At 39.5% G+C, this 21,062-nt stretch overlaps 1 protein-coding gene across 2 annotated transcripts in view; it reads left to right on the top strand.

Annotated features, from left to right (window-relative positions):
- The window catches only part of tbx15 (T-box transcription factor 15), a 55,026-nt gene extending 34,635 nt beyond the window's left edge, over positions 1-20,391 (top strand). For both annotated transcript variants that reach the window (XM_042494737.2, XM_042494736.2), the window contains 4 exons: positions 7,336-7,503; positions 8,451-8,515; positions 15,210-15,307; positions 18,477-20,391. In XM_042494737.2, coding sequence (XP_042350671.2) covers positions 7,336-7,503; positions 8,451-8,515; positions 15,210-15,307; positions 18,477-19,309 — 1,164 coding nt within the window. In that variant the 3' untranslated portion in view covers positions 19,310-20,391. The remainder of the gene's footprint in view (positions 1-7,335; positions 7,504-8,450; positions 8,516-15,209; positions 15,308-18,476) is intronic.
- Positions 20,392-21,062: the final 671 nt, after the last annotated feature.

The following is a 21,062-nucleotide window of genomic DNA, read 5'->3' as shown; positions in this document are numbered from 1 at the left end:
AAACACACGGTGCTGCATTAAAATGACACCTAATATTTAATCTCAAATGTCAAACTTGTGCCCAGTGTATATTTCTAAAGACCATAAAAAATCTGGAAAAAGGCGACTTTTAGTGAAATTGAACCTCATACATCAAAGCTTTTATACATTTTTTTCACAAAATAAAGCTACTCAGAGCATCAATTTTAGTTTTATTCAGTGTTTTGGGGAAATGAAAGCATGTTGAATTACTATCAGCTCTTATGTAAATGTCATAACAGTGGGAGATGGCACTGTGTCATGATTGTCAAGCGGTTTTAGAGCTTTTGATTGCTGCAGATACAGTTGAAAGGAGCATGAGGAGCTGCTACAAATCAATTTCCCCTCGGAGCTCGCCGGGGCTGCCAGAAGATTAGAACAGCGGTGTGATGATGTCTCCGGCGCTTTGACAAAATGGCGGTGTCCAGCGCGGCTGGCAGGTTGCTGCTCTGTCACAGCTCTGCGGATGATCACATCAGCTCAGTGGTGACAAATGTAATAACACATGGATTGTTAGTGGGCGAGGATTCAGGGTGAGGGGAGGCTGTCTTTCCTCTCCTGCTGCTCGGTTTAAGGGCTTTTGTTTCCCCGGAGGAGCGTTCGAGGCCAAAGGAAATTAATTTTAGAGCTTCCTGTGTGGGAAAACCTCACCACTTCTCGCTCATCCTCCTGACTTGCGGTGTTGTGAAATGTCTGCCTCATCAGAAACAGACACCGTGGACATGTCGTGAATCATCAGACGTCACGGCCCGCGACAGAAACAGAAAAAATTTGTATATTTACTGTGTTTATGACGACACAATGTCATCCAGACTGATGAACAGGGCCTCAAATATATAGTTTTTACTTTGTGATGAGGTTTACAGGTTTAACTGCTGCTCTTTTGTCATTAAAGTGACAATTTTACTTGTAAAAACCTTCCAGTTAAAACATTTAGGAGTTGCACCCTCCTTTTGTGTTTAAAAAAAAAAAAAGAAAAGAAAAGAAAGAAAGTGGTTCTTAAATTCAAACCATGCAGTGTAAAATATATATATATATAATAAAAACAAGAAAACAGTTAAATCATAAAATAAAAAAGTAAAATTAAAGTAAAAAATAGTCATTTAAATAAAGTGTAAATAATAATAATAAAAGTTTTGGAAATAAATTGGGGTTTTTTGGGGGGGGGGGTCTTTTCAAAATTGAAATCAGGAGCAGATAACATTAAATATTCCCAAATATTCACTATTAAATAAGCAACACTCAAATGTACAATTTGTAAAAAAAAAAACCTAAAGTAGCCTATTCTAAAATCTTCATTGGCGCATGACAACAGCAAAACACAAAAAAAAAGAAATCTCATATGAGCTAAAACTGTTTGGCAGATAATTTTATAGTCTTTTATAGTCAAAATATGAAAAACAAAATGAGTAATGCATTTTATTTAGGGCTTCAAAAACTTCTGTTTACTCTCAAATCCATACTGACTCCACTTCAGAAGGGTAAAATGTAACATAAAAAATTATTGATCAGTTTATAAAATATGATACATAATTTCCCTAATAAAAAACGAAACATAGATACACATAAAGTGATGCAGGAAAACACATTGATGGAGAAAAATTCACCTGAATACAAGAAATTAAGTGTTTGACGCTCAAAATATTACGACGAAACCCCAAACCCCCCAGTTTTATATGTGTGCTTTTCAGGGGAAAAAAAGCCAATAAAAACCAAAACAAAAATAAAATATGAAACAAACAACATAATAATCATAAAAAAGTGAAATAAACTGGCCAAGGATGGGTGATAAAACTTATTAAATGTTGTCCTGCAGAAGAAAGTTTTATGAAGGCATTTAAAAGCTGATGATGTAGTGTGTCTGATCTCAACCAGGTTTTTTGGGAACATTTTGCTTTAAAAGTAACCATTGGAACTGAAAATAAGATTTTAAAATTAATGCCTCCCATGACAGGCGGTCAGTATAAATTGGCTATTGGATCTGAACACTTTTTTGTCTTAATGTGTCCCTAAATTTAAAGGGAAAAGTCAAAAAGCAGCTGCTGTAGTCAACATTTCGTGTTCTCCTTCATACATCAACTGAAAAACAATCAAGCAGCTTGATGTTGTTTGCTGTGAGCCAGCAGCACTTTAAAAGTCTTTCTCTTTGGACGCCTCATCGCCTGGCCGGACTCGTTAGCCTCGAGGCTTCAGATCCGCTTCACGCTGTCACTCTCGCCTGTCTTCTGTTTCCTGTCTGTCCTCGCCGGTCTCTGGGAAAACCCAATAAAACACTGAAGCAGCCGGAGAGCATTTCTTCTGTTGCTTCTCTTTTGTTTCATAGTTGCTCTATTTGTCGTTAATGATCCGTAGCATCGTAATGTATCAATGCTGTTGTGTTTAAAATCGCTCAAAACGCTGCCGAAGGATTTTATATGTATGTCTGCTTTGAACATTTGTCTGTTTTTCTTCAGTCGAGCGAATCTGACCTTACAGAGATGCACGTTTTTCACGACAGCAGTGTCATGTGACGCCGTGTTGCCAAACCTCATGGTGGAAACGAATTTAAATCAAAAAGTACCAACAAGACAGCATGAAAATACTACAAATAGCAGTCCTGCATTCAAGCCTTACTTAAGAAGAAACTGTAAGCATGATCAGCAAATTATTTAACCCTTTGAAACTTGAGCAAATTTGCTTGATTTTTCTTTCAAGAACATTGGAAGCATCATAAGAAGAAATTACCCCAAAATAGAAGAAAAAAGTACAAGAAAATTATTTGTGAAAACAACAACACATAAAAAAGAAAATCCAAACAAGCAAGAAAATGACCTGCGATACGATACGGTGGTGTACTGCTGTGGACAGAGTCAGAAACAAGGCTACCCTATTTAAAGAGTGTTTTTACAGCTCTGCCTTTCTGTCAGACAGCCTCTTTCCAGAAGGGAAGATAACGTCTTCAGTTCTCTGTGCTCTCGTCACAGCCACCAGACTCCACTGAGAAAAACAGTCATTTAAGCTCACTGAACACAGGAGCCGCTGGTCCACTGCTTCCTCGATTTATTCGTTATTTTGTGTTATTGTGTGACTTTGGTGAATCTGAAGCAACGCTTTTAAATGCCAAACTCACGCAATCACAAAAACAAACTAACTGATCGAGGCAGCGGTAGACCAGCAGCTCCTGTGTTCTGCAGTATTAAATCACTGTTTTTCTCTATGGACTCTGGCTTTGAAGAGCGTGCTATAACAGATTCATTTTCCCGTTGGGAATCACCATCTAGCAGAAAGCTAAAGCAGTGAAAAAAATATTGTGAATTTAGCATTCACTTCAACTGATACTGATCATTTTTTCAGAGGGGACCTTTTTAGGTGGCTTACGTGTGTTTTGCTGCTGCCCTCGTTCTCAGCAGTACATTGAACAGCTTCTGTATTGGACTACAACACAACTTCAAAAACCAGAACTATCCCTTTAAAGCAGTGGGTGACTTCTTTTAACACTAAAAGAAAAAAATCATCCCTAAGTTTACATTTAACAACATTAAAATAAATAAATAAATAAATAAAATCAACACATCTGCAGATAAATGGTTTTCACATTACATGGAAGATTTTATGTGAAGTAAAAGTACCATTATTTACTTTGACATGTATGTTTGATGAAAATGCTTACATAAAGTACAGGTACCTTGTATTTCTACTTAAGTGCAGTGGTGGAATAAATGTACTTTATACTTGTAGACCTGCAGCCAGGTCCGTCTCTGCTGGTGACCTACAGTGGGAGTCCCTGTTGGTCATCGTCCTTTAACAGGATGTAATTTCACAGATGAATTAATTTTCGCTTTGATCGCTAAATTTTTCATTCAGTTGTTTTTAACTATGTTTGAAAATCAATTTAGGCCACACCGCCGTGCAGAATGTGCTTCATAAACAAAAAGTGATTAGATTTGACTTCATGGAGATACATCTGTTACATTCGGGACGTGCCGGTGTCTCGCGAGTGTGAATGTCCACATGATTTTTTAAAAGCGGGTTGAAAGGACGTCATTACCTACCATGAAAATGAAAACATCACTTATTTAGCCTAATTGTGTTTGAGCGTGAACAACTGTCAGCTGATGTCCTCTGGCTGCCCTCTGAGTCGTTTGACTCTGAGTTCAGCGTGTCGATGTGTGATCCGCTCTGACTTTACATCACCTCAGGCCGACCGGGGACGAAGCATGACTCCTCTGGGCTGTAATGCAGCTGTGTGTGTGTGTGTGTGTGTGTGTGTGTGTGTGTGTGTGTGTGTGTGTGTGTGTGTGTGTGTTTTGAAATCGCTATTACTGCAACATGACTGTGATTCAATCCGTATCCACTTGATGAAAACTTTTCTATTCGCTGTTTAACCCTTCGAAACCTGAGCAAATTAGTTTGATTTCCTTCAAAATGTGGGGAGAATGACCAATGACCAACTAAACAAGACATGGCCGCCAAAATAAGCGAAATTTAGTTTATTAAAAAAAAAATGTTATTAGAAAATTAGCTGAAAATAAGCAAAACCAGAAAAGAAAAACAAACAAGTAACTGACCTTAAGAAAGTGCTAAAAAAAAATCTGTAAATATTTTTATTTTAAATAGTTATAATTACTATGAAAATAGTTTGCTGGACATTTTTCTAGCTTTTTTATTTTTATTTTTCCATCTTTTTTGGAAAACTCATTTCCAGTTCCTTTACTTGTCACTTTTTATGAATTTATTGTCAAGTTGCTGACTGCCTTTTACCCGACATTTTCAAAAGAAATCAAGCCAATTTGCAAAGATTGCATAGGGTTAAATAGCTTGTGGAAAAAGTATTAACGCAGAACAGGAAAACTGACATCCATGGCTTTCAAAGGGTTAAACACTTTTTGTCTTGTAGGTCATTTTGTGACATTGTGAATTTTGCTCGAGCACTTAAAGCCACAACGGCTGAACTGCAATGAAAATAAAAAATGAAAAGCGTATACAGAGAGTAACATTGCAGTTATTATACTGATTGAAACTTTAACTTTTAGGAGTACTTTTGTGCTTTGCATTTTTAAAATACTGTCTTACCAACTGAAAAAACTGCAGCAGGAAAAGGACATACAAAATATGGACGTATTTCTTCCTTTTCTTGTAAAACTGCTGCTGACACATTCAGCCTAAAAAAGTTTAATTCTCTGAGGTAACAAAACTTTGCACAACATCTACTGAGCTGCAGAGGAACAAGATACCACAGCCACAGGCGAAGATTTCAAGGAGTAAACACGGGACACGTCCCCCTCGATATTTAGAACATGAGCATTTTCTGCCCTGATAAAAACATGAAAGTAGCAGAGAACTTTGGACAAAACATATGACATTCACACTATAAACTGATGCAGAAAAGGCTGCATAACAATTTATCACAACACCAAAATAAGGTTTTAATGCTAAAAAGATCCCAGTTTTATATCTGTCCAAGATAAATAATCAGCAGTTCATCAATAGCAATGTCTAATTACTCTGTTACTTTTTTAAATTTTTAAATATCGTTTCAGTTCCTTAAAAAAAATGCTTCATTTACAGTTGGTTGGCACATGAGTTAACCAGGGCTGCAAGTACTGCTTATTTTTATTGTTGATTAACCTGTAGATTATTTTCTTGATTGATTGATCAGCTGTTAAAAAATGCCCAAAAAATGGAGCCCAAGATGACATACTTAAATGTCTTGTTTTGTCCACAACCCAAAGATATAAAAAAAAAATAAAAAATAAAATAAAACATTCACATTTAAGAAGCTGGAACGAAATAAATAGACTTTTTTCCTCAATTAATTACTCCCAACTGATTAATCCATTATCAAAATAGTTGGTGATTGAGTAATTAATTAATTTCTAGTGCCAACCAACCCCTCTCACATGTAATCCAACTTTGTGATCAAATCATGATTATTATCACTCATCACAGACTTTTAAATCTTATATCAAAATGTATCTGATTTTTTTGTCTGTTAACCAGAAGTAGCACATTTCCAATACGTCTATCTGACACAGTAATACTGCATAAACGTTCAGTCCGCAGACCAACACTTTCTTTTGATACTATGAAACTGAAATGTTAGTCTCACTAAAACAGACATTTGGATATGGTCGAGAAAACAAACATTTTTATGTTAAATTTTGGTGTCTGTGATCTTTGAAGGCCTCCCTCACTACTGCACACATTAGTGCTGCATCATATCATATGTTTATTTGTTTTGTACCTAGTGGCTAAAGTGTCAGATGAGTGTAGTTAAATAAAAAGTAGAACAATCGCCTTTTTAGATGTAGTAGAGCAGAAGTATAAAGTAGCAGAATTTTTAAATACTCAAGTTAACTACAAGTATGTCAAAGTTAAACATAAGAACAGTACTTGAGTAAATACACAAAGTTCTGTTTCATCGCCATCGACAGCTGATGTTTGAGCAGAGATCCCCAAAACGCCACCGAAATGATCGCTGAGTGAAACAGATGGAGACAAAATGTTTAAAAACACGGATTGCAGATTACAGCATGCATCCGTGTGTATCTGCATCAGCACAGGCATCATGTGTGCATTGTATTGTGTGTGTGTGTGTGTGTGTGTGTGTGTGTGAGTGTGAGTGTGAGTGAGTGAGATTTGAGGTCTGGAACATTAACTGGACTCGTTCCCCCCACAGGCCTGGTTTGAAATGACCCCCTCTGTTGGTCTGGGGTGTTTGGCTCTGTGTCGGTTTAATCAAGAGCAGACCGAGGCCCCGAGGCGAGGCAGGCCGACACCGCCTGACGCCTCCCTTCTGCTGTGAAATAATCCCTGGCCCTCCGGCGAGCGTCATCGCAGTGTGAACTCAGTTTCCGCTTTATGTCACGTGGCCCTGACGGAGGAGCACTCAGGCTAATTGATGTTATGAAGGGCTCGCATGTACTGTGTGTGTCCAGAGAGGAAGATTTAACAGTGACTTCCAGTTTTGGAAAGTTTAGAGGCACAAACACACACAGATTTGTGATTCATTATTAAGGTATGAGGCCCTTCAGTCACCAAATTCACCTCCTAACCCTGAATCCTTAACAGCTACATGCCGAATCGTCACTGAAACCTGATCCAGCTGTCTAAAGTTTAATATTTCCCTTTATATTGAACTTGTCATTGTGCCATTTAAGACATTTAAGGGTGCACTTTCTTCGTTTTCTCCGGTTTATATCGATTTATCACTAGCAAAAACAAAAATTGAGAATGGAATTTGCCTTCAGGACTATATTCATCATCATTTATGCTTTTGTAAGATATCTGCATAATAAAATCAGCTTGACTTCACCTTCTTCTCTTTCTTATTTTCAGATCATCCTGCACTCCATGCACAAGTATCAGCCTCGTGTTCACGTCATCAGGAAGGACTTCAGCAGCGAACTGTCTCAAAACAAGCCGGTGCCCAGCGGGGAGGGAGTCAAGACCTTCAGCTTCCCCGAGACCGTCTTCACCACCGTCACTGCCTACCAGAACCAACAGGTATTATTATTATTATTATTATTATTAATTTATTTTATTTCCTTACAGAAAACCAGCGAATCCTGAAATCTCAAGAACAAATCAAAATACAAACATTCCCTGCAAAATTGGTGCCATCTTTTGAAATTCTTGCAGCTTTTCCTACAAAAAGACAGTTAAATTAGAGAAATGCTTCCTCATGGATTTCTCTGTAAATTTGATTTAATTCAGGAGCATTTTTTAAAGCCAAAGTCAAATAAATAAAGAGCTTCAGTCTCAACACTTTTTCTGTAACTGCACTGTCTCCCTAAAACATGTCCTGTCAGCTGGTGCTTATAAATTGGCCGTTATTAAACGTATCACACTGTAACCATTTTTACTTAAACTCCTGAAATTAATTATGGAGCTAATTGGCAACACCACAATAACATGTCTCTCTAGATGGTCAAAAGAAAAATGAACAAAGGAAAAAAACTAATAATAAACTTTTTTTACTTTTACTCCTCTTCTTGCAGAAAAACAAATCTTCTGAAGTGCAGGGAAGAAATTACAATAGTGAAACATAATTATAAAAGTGAAAAATAACACTGTGCATAAAGCAAAATTGAGGTGAATGAGATGTTTTCATGTCATTAAAACTTTGCCAGGCTACAGCAGCTCTGTGCTTCCTTTTAGTTGTGCCTGTTTTGAGTAGTGTGAGTAATTTAACAACAGGTTTTAACAACTAAATACAACTAGTATTTGACTGTTGGTAGTGAGTATTACTCAGTGCAGACTACCACTGCTCTCTCTCTCTGCCACCTAATGACACAGCTGCAACACCACAGCTACTTTTGATAAACTTTTAATACTACGACAATTTACTGTCAAATAGCACAGACATTTTGGCATATTTAAGTGTTGTAAAAAAGGCTTTGCAAACTCGTTTTAAGCTGCTATAAACACAGAAATCTCCTTCTTGTCTGCAGATCACCAGACTAAAGATCGACCGCAACCCGTTCGCCAAAGGATTCAGGGACTCTGGCAGAAACAGGTACGTTATCACAGCATCACAACCACTTAAGCTTGTTACAGTCTTTTTCACGCTGCTCCACAATCATGATCATGTGTTTCTATTCTGTTTGATTTTTAATATGGAAATAATGGTCTGAAGATAGAGCTTAGCACCACATGCTGCTCCATAAAAAGAGCTGTCTTGTCTGTTGCCAAGAGGAACACTTGAGATCTGCAGCACAGACAGACAGAAAAGCCTTTACCTCTTTACCTCTCTCTTTATTTCTGTCACACTCTCATTCATCTCATGAAATGTACATTAAGGCTTAAATTACTAAATAAATGAAGAAATAACCAGTGCATGATAATGTATAAAACTCAGCAGTAGTTTTAGATAAATATCAGACACTGATTGTTATTTTAAAAACACATCACTAAACAGATGTATTCAACCCAAACAGCAGAAAAGATGTTGACATGGTACATATCCGCAAACCACAGATACGTGACATTTGCACATACAAATCATATCCTAGCGTTTCTAAAGTGATATAATATATGAGCTGAGTTGGACGGTGGATGGCGAGACATCTGCCAAGCTGCAGGCCACAATTCAAAACCAACAAATAACAAAAAACTTTTGTTTTTAGCCACCAAATGTGGGTATTTTTCAGCAACCTGTCACTGATTTTCCACCCAGGATAGTAACAAATAAGCTGCATTTCCTGCCAGAATTGCACCCCTAAAAACAGGTTTTTTACACCAAAACATGGTCTTTTCCTAAGAGTTATTTTGTTAACTACGTTATTGACAGGACTGTTAAAAAGTGTCAATGTATCCGTTACATCATAACGAATCAATGTAACGCATCTGTGGTTTGCAGAAACATACAACGCCAACTTGCAAACGGGCTGAATTTATTGCAGCTCTATTTTCGCCTCCCTGCAAGGTTACATATTATTGTTAGATGTCTAGTTAACTTTTTTTTTTAATAAGATTTTAACACATATTTACAAGCTGTTATGGACCAAAATGCCATCTAAAAATATGCATTTTCTACTAAATTTAGCCCTCTTCAACTGAGACAACAAGAGATCTTTTGACATGCGAATGACAAAAATGCTCACAGGCTTATTAACACTGTCTGAACCCAGGAGGTCATACAGCATCGATCATTAATGACTCAGACACATCACAAAAGACTGAACACACACACACACACACACACACACACACACACACACACACACACACACACACACACACACACACACACACACACACACACACACCGGCAGACAGACGAATGGGGTGTTGCTCTGTTTTCAGTGACAAACACAACCCGACCCGTCAGACCTGTTTATTGCTGTTTCCAACGTCTGTGTCGTCGCTACGGCTGTGCTGATGTCATCCGGAGAGAGCGCTCCTATTGGCTGTTGACACTGTGGCATCATAAATCATGTTAATCATCATCACAACCCATTTGAGCAAACTTATGATGACTAATCATGTTTGATTTTGTTAGCAAAGCAAAGCCCTCGCTGTCTCTTCCTCGCTCTCCTCGTCTTCCTTCCGTCGTCTCCTTGTCCGTCTCTCCACTCTGTTAATTTGACTCTCAGGTTCTGAATTATCATATGCAACATTCATGGAGGAGAAGAGGAGGGTGCGGGGGTGCACTGAACCACCAGACCCCTCCGCACATGAAAGCAGCCCCCCCTCCATCTGGTCTGCATTATTGGCACAAAGATATTTGAGACATCTTTTTTCGTTTTTCAAACAATAGAGTGTTTGATTTATGAACTGGCATTAGAATTTCATTGCAGAAAAGCTACAGATGAAAAGATAACGGAGAGTGAGATATTTGTCTGGAGGGAGAGACAATGAATTTATCCTCACGTACCGCTCGTGATTCCTCCCCTTCAGTGCTGCTGGGATTTGTTGTGTTCGGATTTGAATCGGAGCCTCGGAGACTTCAGAGCGAGAAGTCGGCTTCTGTCTCCTTAAAAAAACTGTCTTTGTGTCTGGAGCTGCTTTTTCTCTTTGATCATTCATGAATATTGTTAGTGAGCCGCAGCTCTGACCCCTGACCTTCATACTGCTGCTTTGGCTAATTATGGTGATATAGGAGTGTAATTGGTCTCATACTGTAAATCACTCTGCATTAGGCTGCCTGCTGAACGTACTGTGTAACTGTAGAGTCTCTATTTTTCTGTTCAGCACACTGTAATATTAGACTTCGTAACAAAACTGGATTTTTTTTCTTATTCCATGTGGCTCAAATCTTATTTCCAGCATTGTTGATGGCAGAAACATTGACTTATTTGTATGAGCCTCATATTTTATTTTATTTTAATTGACAAAGAAGAGAGAGTGAAATACAATTTTAAAAATAGCCTTTTTTCATAAACACTATATAAATAAAATAAGATAAATAAATACAATCTAAATGAAACTCAAATGTATTATTATTATTAATAATTATAATAATAATGATAATTGCTATTATAATCATCATCATTGTTATTATTATTAGTGTTATTAGTAGTAGTATTAGCACTGTTATTATTATGTCTTTGCCCTTATCTGTCACTCTTCTGTTGCTCTCCTGCTTTGTTTTTCTGCCTGCGACTGCAAGGTCACATAGGATCAAGTAGTCATTTGTATGTCAAGTTTACAACAGTAAATATTACATATCAACCAATTAGAAACTGATAATTATGTGAAATATGAAGATATATGAACAGACAGGAGCCGAGGGATGTGGCTGAAAAAAGTACTTTGAATGCTCCTGCTACTTTTTGTAATTACAGATTGAGGTTTTTAATACTGTTTTCATTCATTTTACTTTAGTAAAAAGTGATGTGAAAAATTTTCCACCCTCTCTGACGGTATCACATTCATTCTTTATCTGCACTGAAATATTTGAAGCCAAGATTTTTTGGCTTCGCTATCATATCAGATCGGATCATTTTATCCACTTTCCCTGTATGTCGCCAACATTTAAGGCATATTTGGAAATTCTTTGTGTCTTGACTTAAATTTGAAGTGTAGTCTGGCAGGTTTGAACAATGCTTTTTGTGCAGTCACACAAGGGATCAAAAAGGTCAAAGGTCAAACTTGAATCTTGCGCGGTTGCGCTGTTATCCCATTGACATAATCTGTCCACAGACATGTAAAATCTGGTATAATGGCTTCTCTGGTAGTTTCAGCTATCATAAGTGTCACCAGAATCACATTTTGCCATGATGACACACACACGCACACACATGCACACACACACACACATACACACACACTCAGGTTAAAAAAATAAAATGATACCAGCCATAGCCATGTTGTCGGAGCCGATAGAAATAGATACATACGAGGTAACAAAAAGTGAGGTTGGAGTAACCTACCAGATTCAAATTCTGATAGAATACAATTGTCTTGTTGCCATGACAACAAATTAGTTTTTGTTACTTATCAATTCTAATCATTTTGATGCCACATGAGGACTGACTGGCTGACTGCAAAATGCTACCTTTTGTAAAGTAAATACTGTGTATTGGAGTGCAGTAATCTGCCAACTAGTTTTATATGTAAATTTTATGTAAATAAAATATGTAAATGTTTTACATGTATATGTAAATGTGATATAATTTAGTACATATAGTTTCTGCAGTGAAGACTTTAAAGGATTTCTGTGGGCTATGATGCGGAGTCTGATTTAAGTTGTCTGCACACGACTCAACATGACTCCACGACTGCACACGACTCCAACATGGAGATGGTTGGACTGCAGGCTAGCAGCTAACTGTGCAAACTCTGTGGACAGCACTAACGGTGTTAAGCAGGGGGAAAGTGGAGGGTGAGCGCCATGCTTCTGCAATGATGCCATCCCTAAATCAGCAGTAGCATCTCATGCCCGGTGGACAAATACCTGAAAGAGATGGGAAGCTGTTCAAGAAGGCACAAACAACCACGACCTCAACATATGAGGTATATAGTTCTGAACATTTGAAAGTAGCATGACTTTCTTTAATTTTCTCTTTTGCGGTCAATTCTGCCAAAATACCAAAGTTGGAGGCAACAGCTACAACTAAAAGTGTTGGAAATAAGCATAAAAACAGGTGTGACATCTTCTGTTTTTGTCGCTCTGCCACACGTGTCTGTTAAACATCACTCCGTTTATATTAGTATCGGATATGAGCAACATTAACAGTCATCACAAAGCTAACATGCTTTTCTTTTAGCAGTGAAGTGGCTGCAGTGTGAACGCCGCCTGTTTTCTGTGGAAAGTGACCAACTAATTCCACATTGAGGGGAAATTTAGAATTAATAGAAAGGGCAAAGCTGCACTGCTAATTCTCAAATTAAGCACCAGCTTGTTTTCCTTTTTTCTGACGTTCTTAATAGCATCTTAATATAGAAGCTGTAAGTTATGGTGGTGTCGTCAGTTGTGTCTGGTGCCCGGGCTTTATGGCCTATAGCGGAGGGATTCAGCTCATTTGTTGGGTTTTGGTCCCGCAGCAGTGTGGCTGTATGAATAAGTGCAGTGATGGCGAGGGCCCGGCCGATTAGCATGGCGCACTAACGAGCTGCCAGGGCCAGGGAGTTAGTGGCCCTAAAATAACACGGTGAGTAGTGACGGCGCGCTGTTTTCCCTGGGATGGGGGCCGAGCGGCGTGCAGGGAAGTAAATCAAGCAGGAAGGAGAACCGTGTACAGATTCAAGATGAAACGTCACCCAGATTTATGTGCACAGTAAAAACCTGCTCCTTTTTAATGGCTCCAGTTTCCTCCGAGCACGACTCCAGTTTCTCCCCCTCTCTCTCTCTCTCTCATTCAGTCTGCTCATTTACCTCCAGCCTCTCTCTCTCTCATTCACACACACACATTAACCAATATCCCTTCCCCTCTCTGTCCAACTGATCCTTTCAATATATTTGCTCTTTCTCACTAATATTATCCCACACATATCCATCTCTCTCGATTTTATTTATATGGCACATTTTCAAAAACAATTGTGAAAATATATTACAGTTAAACAGGATGTCAGGAAAACTGGCTCATATCTTGAGACTCTGTTGGGGAAAAAGGAATTTGACAATAAATAAAACTTAAAATTGTATAATCAACATGCAAATGACCCCATTTACAGGACTACAAAAATGAAAAATGGGATCTTTTTAAAAAAAAAAATCCTGGAAATTTTCTTCCCAATCAGTTTTTTTAAAAAGATTAGATGAGATACAATACGATATGATACGATACGATACAATGCGATACGATGTGATGGGATGCGATACGATACGATACGATACGATACGATACGATACGATACTGTAAGATACGATAAAATAAGACAGATACCATATTATACGATACAATACCATATGATACAATACAAAACGATACAATACTGCAAGATACAATAAAATAAGATACAGTAAGATAGTACATGGGACAAGGTAGACTTATTAGTTATTTTTTTAAAAAATAGTTTAAATATGACACACTGTAACTTTAAACTATGTTTTTAAACATAGTTTAAAAAATGAAATTAAAGTTTGTCCTTGATCCTGCTACAACTTTTGGAGTTGAAGGAGGAGCTGAGGAGTCTCCTGGGAATGAAGCTTCTCCGTAGTCTTATATACTTCTGTATCGTTTCCCAGATGTCAGCAGGGTGAACAGACTGTGACTGCTGTATTTCAGTATCCTTTGGGCTCTGTGCAGACACCTCACTTCACAGAGGTCACTGATGCTCTGTAGACAGGTAGCAGTGATGTTCTGCGCAGTTTTAATCACCCGCTATAGAGTCTTCCTGTCCTAGGCCGTGCACGAACCATGCCAGTTAAAGTAGTACATAAGGCAGATAATATGAGGGAAAATGCTCCTCTGCATCCTCATAGTGCTCCTAATTGAATTTGCAAGAAAGCATAAACAACCAATCAGAGCTGAGGAGTCTCTAACATGGCTGTCAATCATGTCAATCACTGCTTGTGAACTGCGGTTAAACCGCCAGACAAGATTAAACATTGATCAAGATTCGGTCACTGCATTGCCTGTTTCTCATATTTTAGTGTACTGTCTATCTGTAAAATGACATGACTGGCTCAACTGTTGTGAAACTGGTGAACTGCGATTGGCCGAAGTTTCCTGTCACAGGCTACATTTTCCAGAGCCTGAAAATAGAGCCAAGGGCAGGTGCAGTAGTCTAGTTTTCTCTCAGACCACCTGAATTACAACATGCTCAACATTTATTCTGGGATTTTTAGCCAGTGATGACAAACTAGTAACTAAAGGCTCTCTGCATGAAAAGTGCGATTTCTGGTCCCGTAAACAACCATGAATTAACAAATCAGATCAGCAAGCTCCACAGCGAAAGCTCCAGGAAAGAAAATGTCCTGATCAACCCTAAGTAGAGATTTTGGAACAAATTTTGTCAGTAAGAAGAGCTCAAACAATCATCAAGCTTGTGGGAAAATAACTTATCATCAATATAAGACAGAGCACCACTATGTGAGGCTTAAAAAATAAGCTATAAAAATCTTAAATCCTCCGCTATTCATCTCACTCTCCACCAAACTCTTTTGCTCAAGTCATCTGGTCCACACACACACACACACACACACACACACACACACACACACACACACACACACACAAAGAGAGGCCTTTATTGTCTTCTGTTTCAGTCCTGCTGTGTTTCATGTTGTGAAATCTCTCTCTCTCTCTGTGTCTCCTTGTCAGGACTGGCCTGGAGGCGATCATGGAGACCTACGCTTTCTGGAGACCTCCTGTGAGGACCCTCACGTTTGAAGACTTCACCAATATGCAGAAACAGCAAGGTGTGTTATTCCACATATTGTCTCCGTACAGGAGAAAACCACACGTCAGACTCCACCGAATATATTCTTCATGAAAGTCCCTCCTCAGTCTCACTTGTCTACTTCTCATTCAGTTTCCTCCCAAGATTTTTAATAGATATTTAGTGGAGAATTGTAAAAGAAAAAGCATATATTTCTAAGATTAGAAAGTCAGATTCTTTTACTGCAGAGCTGAAACTGGTCTCTGTGTCTCCACTTAGATGAATAAGGTTTTTATGATATTAAAGGTCGGGACAAATTGACTGTCCCTTGTTTTATTTTGAAGGACTGACATCCCGATGATTTGACATCCACCTAACAACCCCCAAATAAATAATATACAAAAAGTATTGCTAACAGCATTTGTCAGTGTCAATGCACATTTATGATAGATTTTTTCTTGCTTCATTATCACACACCTACAAAACATGACTTTTCTCACCTGAAACAGATACATTACAGCTCACTGGCACAATTAGATCAGTCAAACTGTATTTACTCAATGTAAACTGAAAGCCATTATTCCCATCCAGAGTACAAGATAATAGTGAATTAAACTATTCCTCATTTTATATGCGACGTTAATACTTAGCGACCACTAAGCTCTTTTCCACCAGCAAGGAACTGGTTCTGTTCCAGTTCCTGCACCTAATTTTACCAGCATAGCATTGCGATATTTTGCAAGGCAATATTGTACCGATATATGGATGACAAGAATTGATTTACTTTCTTCATATAAATGATACAGTTTTCAAATACAAATGAAACTTTTGGTACTCTAGGTTTGTAGTTTGGGACTCAGTTTTAAGGTTAGGATCAATTGCTTTTTCAGTCCACTAGGTACATTTCACTGCACAAGAAACGATTGAAGTAAGATAAACAAACAAAAACCATTGTATTATCAGCTATATCAGATGTTGACAAAGTTTTTTCTGTTAGGACATAATTTGCAGTTGAAAAAAAGGAAATGAACTGCAATATGTGTTATCAAAATACTCACCATATTGCATTTTTTTTAATTCCCAATAATATTGTATCCAATTCAATGTTATTTAGAAAGCTCATTGTCACAAATCACAGTTTGCCTCAGAGGGCTTTACTACGTACCACATCCCTCTGTCCTTGAACCCTCACAGCAGATAAAAAAAAAAAACTCCCCACAAAACCTTTCACAAAGAAATGGTGGTTGAAATTTAAGGAAGAGCAACTGAGGAGGGAACGGTCTCCCAGGACGGACAGACGTACAATAGATGTCCTGTAAACACAACAGATAAACGTAATAAAATTACAGTAATCCAGTACATGACTGAAGCACCTGTGTCATGATAATGTAATGTGGGCCCTTTTGTAACATTGTATACGACTCATTTTGATGTAAATGTGTCAACTTGCAGACACAGATCAATTTATTCTTGTGATTCATGATTGGAGCAGCATTTTTTTTAGAAATGAACATAAATATGGTATAATTTTCTGCAAATTAAGCAACATAATGTATTTTTGTTTTTTGTTTTTTTTTACATTTTAAATAAGTGAGAGTAATGAATCACTGCATATTAGACTGTCTCTGAAACTGAACGCAGTGCACAGTGGTAATTATCATGACCTTGGTGCATGAGCTGTCCCAACCTGAACTCTCCCTCTGCATATTTTCCCTGCATATATCACCACACACTACATCAGCTATGGTTGTCCTTCATTTGAGCTTGGCCATACGCTGCTCCCCTGGCAGGTTCGGCAGGCGTCTGCTGAACTTTTCACATCACGCGCAGGCAGCCCTTGAAAATAAAATCGTTAAACGAACCCCGTGGCTTTTGGACGGCTCCGCGACACGAGTCAGCGTCAGCGGGGCCACCTCCCTTTGTCTCGGCTCCAGCTCCGGCACAAGGTCTTAGTCATCGTGGCTCATATCAAGGGCCACGCCGCTTTGAAACCGACTCTGTTTCCTCGCAGACCCTATCTCGGTTACCTCTGGAGGTCAGCATGACGTGACGCTCCGTATTTTGTCTGAGCTGGAGGACATGTGTTTGTTATCATTAAACTCCTCCAAAGTGATTAGGATTTAATCAAAGTCCTTGCACCGCCAGTGAACCCTGTGTCACCCCGACAGGACACTGGTGTACGTGTGCAGTTTTCAGCGTGTGCACCTTTGCCTTTATGGCACCAGACACCCTTTTTCCCTTCAACTAATCAACTATTCCCCCTCGGCTCTGAAGCACCTCGAGCCCCTCTAACCAGAGGAAAACATGACATCACCAAACTATCGTCCCTCTCTGTCTTTTTTCCCTCATATACCTTTCATTCTTTCTCTCTCTCCTTTTCTTTATTTCTCTCCCTTCCCACCACGCCCCCCCCATCTCCTCGAGCAGAGCTGCAGCGATATTATCGAAGGCATATGGTGCAAAATCAGATCCCCAGCCAAGCGAGTCCTGGATTATTTAGTTATGCCTCCTCCTCATTCCGGGTTCAAACTGAATTTCTCCAACAGCAAGATGAACCCCGGCCAAATTCTCATTAATAGAGAAATATGCGATTGATATCCCACAGCTATCATTTCACTCTGAAAGGCAAGACTTAGTGGATACAATTTGTGCCAGCCCCCCTTCAGCCGAATCACTACAGTCCATGTCTAAACTCTGAGACTCTGTGGCTTTTTATTGAGGAAAGGACTCGTGGATGTGGGGCGGCTCTGTTGACCAGACATGGTCAAAACTGGATCCATATTTATCTCCACATGCCAGCGATATATTTACGATTCGGTTCATGATCTCAGATCCAGCGGTTTCAGAGAGTAAAGCCACACGATTAATCTGAGGGTAGGAGTTTGAAACTGTTCATGTGGATCAACAAGGTTGAATATTAAGGTGGCAACAGGTGAATTCATGATGTGGTCTGACTCATGTGCACCACTGGGAAACGCTCCAGTTGATGACTTAATTGCGATATCCTGATAAACTTTAGTACTGTCTGCACATTTGTGGACTGTATTTTAATATCTCTATATAAAGTAACATTCTATCAATCGTTGGCTGTTTTTATTTTGAATATTTAAATGATTAATTAAAATGTAATGTTATTTTAAAATATTAAAGTGGGACTGACTGAGATAAAATCACCTGTGCTTCATCATCTCTGTATGTGTGTTCTCCAGGTGGAAGCACAGGAACTTCTCCCACCACCTCCAGCACAGGAACCCCCTCCCCCTCCGGTGCAGCTCACCTCCTGTCTCCCTCCTGCTCCCCTCCGACCTTCCACCTCGCCCCCAACACCTTCAATGTGGGCTGCAGGGAAAGCCAGCTCTGCAACCTGGGCCTGTCCGAGTACCCGGCCTGCGCTCGCAGCAACATGGCGGCCCTGCAGGGCTATGGCGGCCTGGCCGACAGCTCCTATGGACGCCTCCAGGCTGCAGGGGGCGCTGTGGCCTCCGCTCAGCCCTCTGAATCCTTCCTGCCACAGAGGACTTCCTCCTTGATCGCTGCCGGCATGCAGGGCAGCGCTCACGCCTCCCTGAGCGGCGGCGGTAGTGGCAGCGGCACAGGAGGCAAGATGGATGCCTACGGCGGTCAGCTCGGCTCCTTCCCGGCCTCGCAGCTTCAGTATGTGATGCAGGCCGGAAGTAGCTCCAGCTCTGCCTCCTCCTCAACGTCCGGATCCTCCTCGTCCTCCGCCCACATGTTCAGCGGGAGCCACCACCACGTGCAGCAGGGCTCCTACAACGCTTTCTCCCTGCACAACCCCTACAACCTGTACGGATACAACTTCCCCACCTCTCCTCGCCTGGCCGCCAGCCCCGAGAAGCCACAGGGAGGTCTGCTGTGCTCCTCGTCTCCAGCCGGGGCATTCGCGGAGCGCCAGTACCTGTCCAACGGAAGCATGGACACTATGCACATGATCGGCAACACCAGCGGAGGCCAGCAGGGCAGCAGCTCCTGCGACGGACGTCAGTATGGCTCCTCCTCTCAGATGTCCATGCACATGGTGTAGAAACTGGGAGTCCTCCGTGTTTCTGAAGTCTTTTAGCTGAAAAGTGAATCTCTAATCTATGAACCCGGTTTGGTTTTCACGTTGAACCGGCGTTTTTACAAAAAGCGTTAATGTACCAAGGTACAAAACAAACCTTTCAGAAAAGGACATCCTTGTTTTTAAAGACACTCCACCACATACGAAGCATTATAGAGGGAGTCAAAACTATTATTTAATTATCTTTGTATTAATGAAGTGAAAATCGGGACTCTCTTACTGTTTCTGATAGGAAACAAACGACAGATTGTAAAAAGAAGGAGAGGCAGGAGCACACACGCTCTGGCTCAGAAGGGAATATCAGTTGTGAATCTGTTATGGTGCAATAGTAGCAACAAGTGACTCATTCTTGATTTATTTTTTGGGACTCAAAGGCCATGCAGCCATGACATCATGCAACCAAAGAATCTTCACTGTGATCCAGAAGTTTTTACTTCATGCAGCACTTGCGCCGATTCAGAGACATCGAGGGGTCAGTGGTTCGCCATCACGGTCTGAAGTTTTGGCTGGAATGAAAGGGACAACTGGACAAGATCATTGAACGACTCGCGGCTCCGCAGACACGCAGGAGACGAAGTATTTGGACTCTGTGGGGTGAACACAATACAAAGAACTGCAGGTCGGGTTCACTGAAGAACTCTGTCTTCATCCTGAAAACTCGCAGCAGGCTCGTACGTGAGAGTTCAGGATCCACCACACATCAACCCGTTATCCTCACAGACTGGAATGGCTTCACTATTTTTGATGAGTGGATTATGTTTTTTAGCATATATATAAGATGGCGAATGCAATCTATAACATAAGCTTAAAAGTTGTTGTGTGAAAAGTTATAAAAGAAGCAATAGCAAGACAGAGTAATTAAAGTATGTTTTGGTGTGTTGTAGAGATGTGTATTTAAGTGCTGAGCAGTATAACAGTTTTACAGGCCAATCTGTTCAAAAAAATGTGTGAAAAATGGGAAGTAATTCTTTTTTGAGGCATTTTGAAAAAATGTAAATACAGGTGCCAAGCACGTAAAAAGCTCAATAAACGTTTTAATTCATGTACATGGTTTTGATTTATTTATTTATTTTCTCCTCTTTAGCGGCAAGTTTTCAAAGTAAATTTGATATTTAAGACAATTATTCTGCAGAAATCAAAAACATATTGTTTTTTCCCCAAAAACTCTGGAACATGAGTTGCTCATGAAAAAAACAATTTGGAGCGCAAAAGCAAAACAAATTACAGTGTTTATTGTCAGCAATCAACAAAATAATGCTACTTTTACACACCGGATGTTTCATGTTTAGAGGTGCAGTGTGTAAGATTCTGGAAAATTTAGCGGCATCTCAGCTAAAGAACTGCAGATTGAAACCAGCTAAAACTTTTTTGCAGAGAGCTGATTATCCGCAGATACTCTAAATCAAATGGATAAGATGAAATAAACCAGTAAAAACACTGAAATAAAGCAGTTTTACATCAAAAATCAGTGTTCTTTCGATGCTGTTCGTTGCAGAGGGGCTGCAAGTTGTGTAAATGTGAATGACCAGTGTGTTTGTCCATTCTGGGCTACTGTAGAAACATGGCGGTGCAACATGGCAGTTTCAGTAGACAAGAATCCGCTCCCTATGTAGATATAAACAGCTCATTCAAAGGTAAAAAAAACACAATAATTCTTGTTTTCAGGTGATTAAACGCCAATAAAAAAATAATTATTATATTAAATCATATTTCTGCT

Source organism: Plectropomus leopardus, chromosome 10 (assembly GCF_026936395.1).
Source record: "Plectropomus leopardus strain MGB_pleo_1.0 chromosome 10, ASM2693639v1, whole genome shotgun sequence".
NCBI classification, from domain to species: domain Eukaryota; kingdom Metazoa; phylum Chordata; class Actinopteri; order Perciformes; family Serranidae; genus Plectropomus; species Plectropomus leopardus.
Note: the sequence above shows the minus strand (reverse complement) of the source record. Positions and strands in the feature narration are given on the sequence as shown.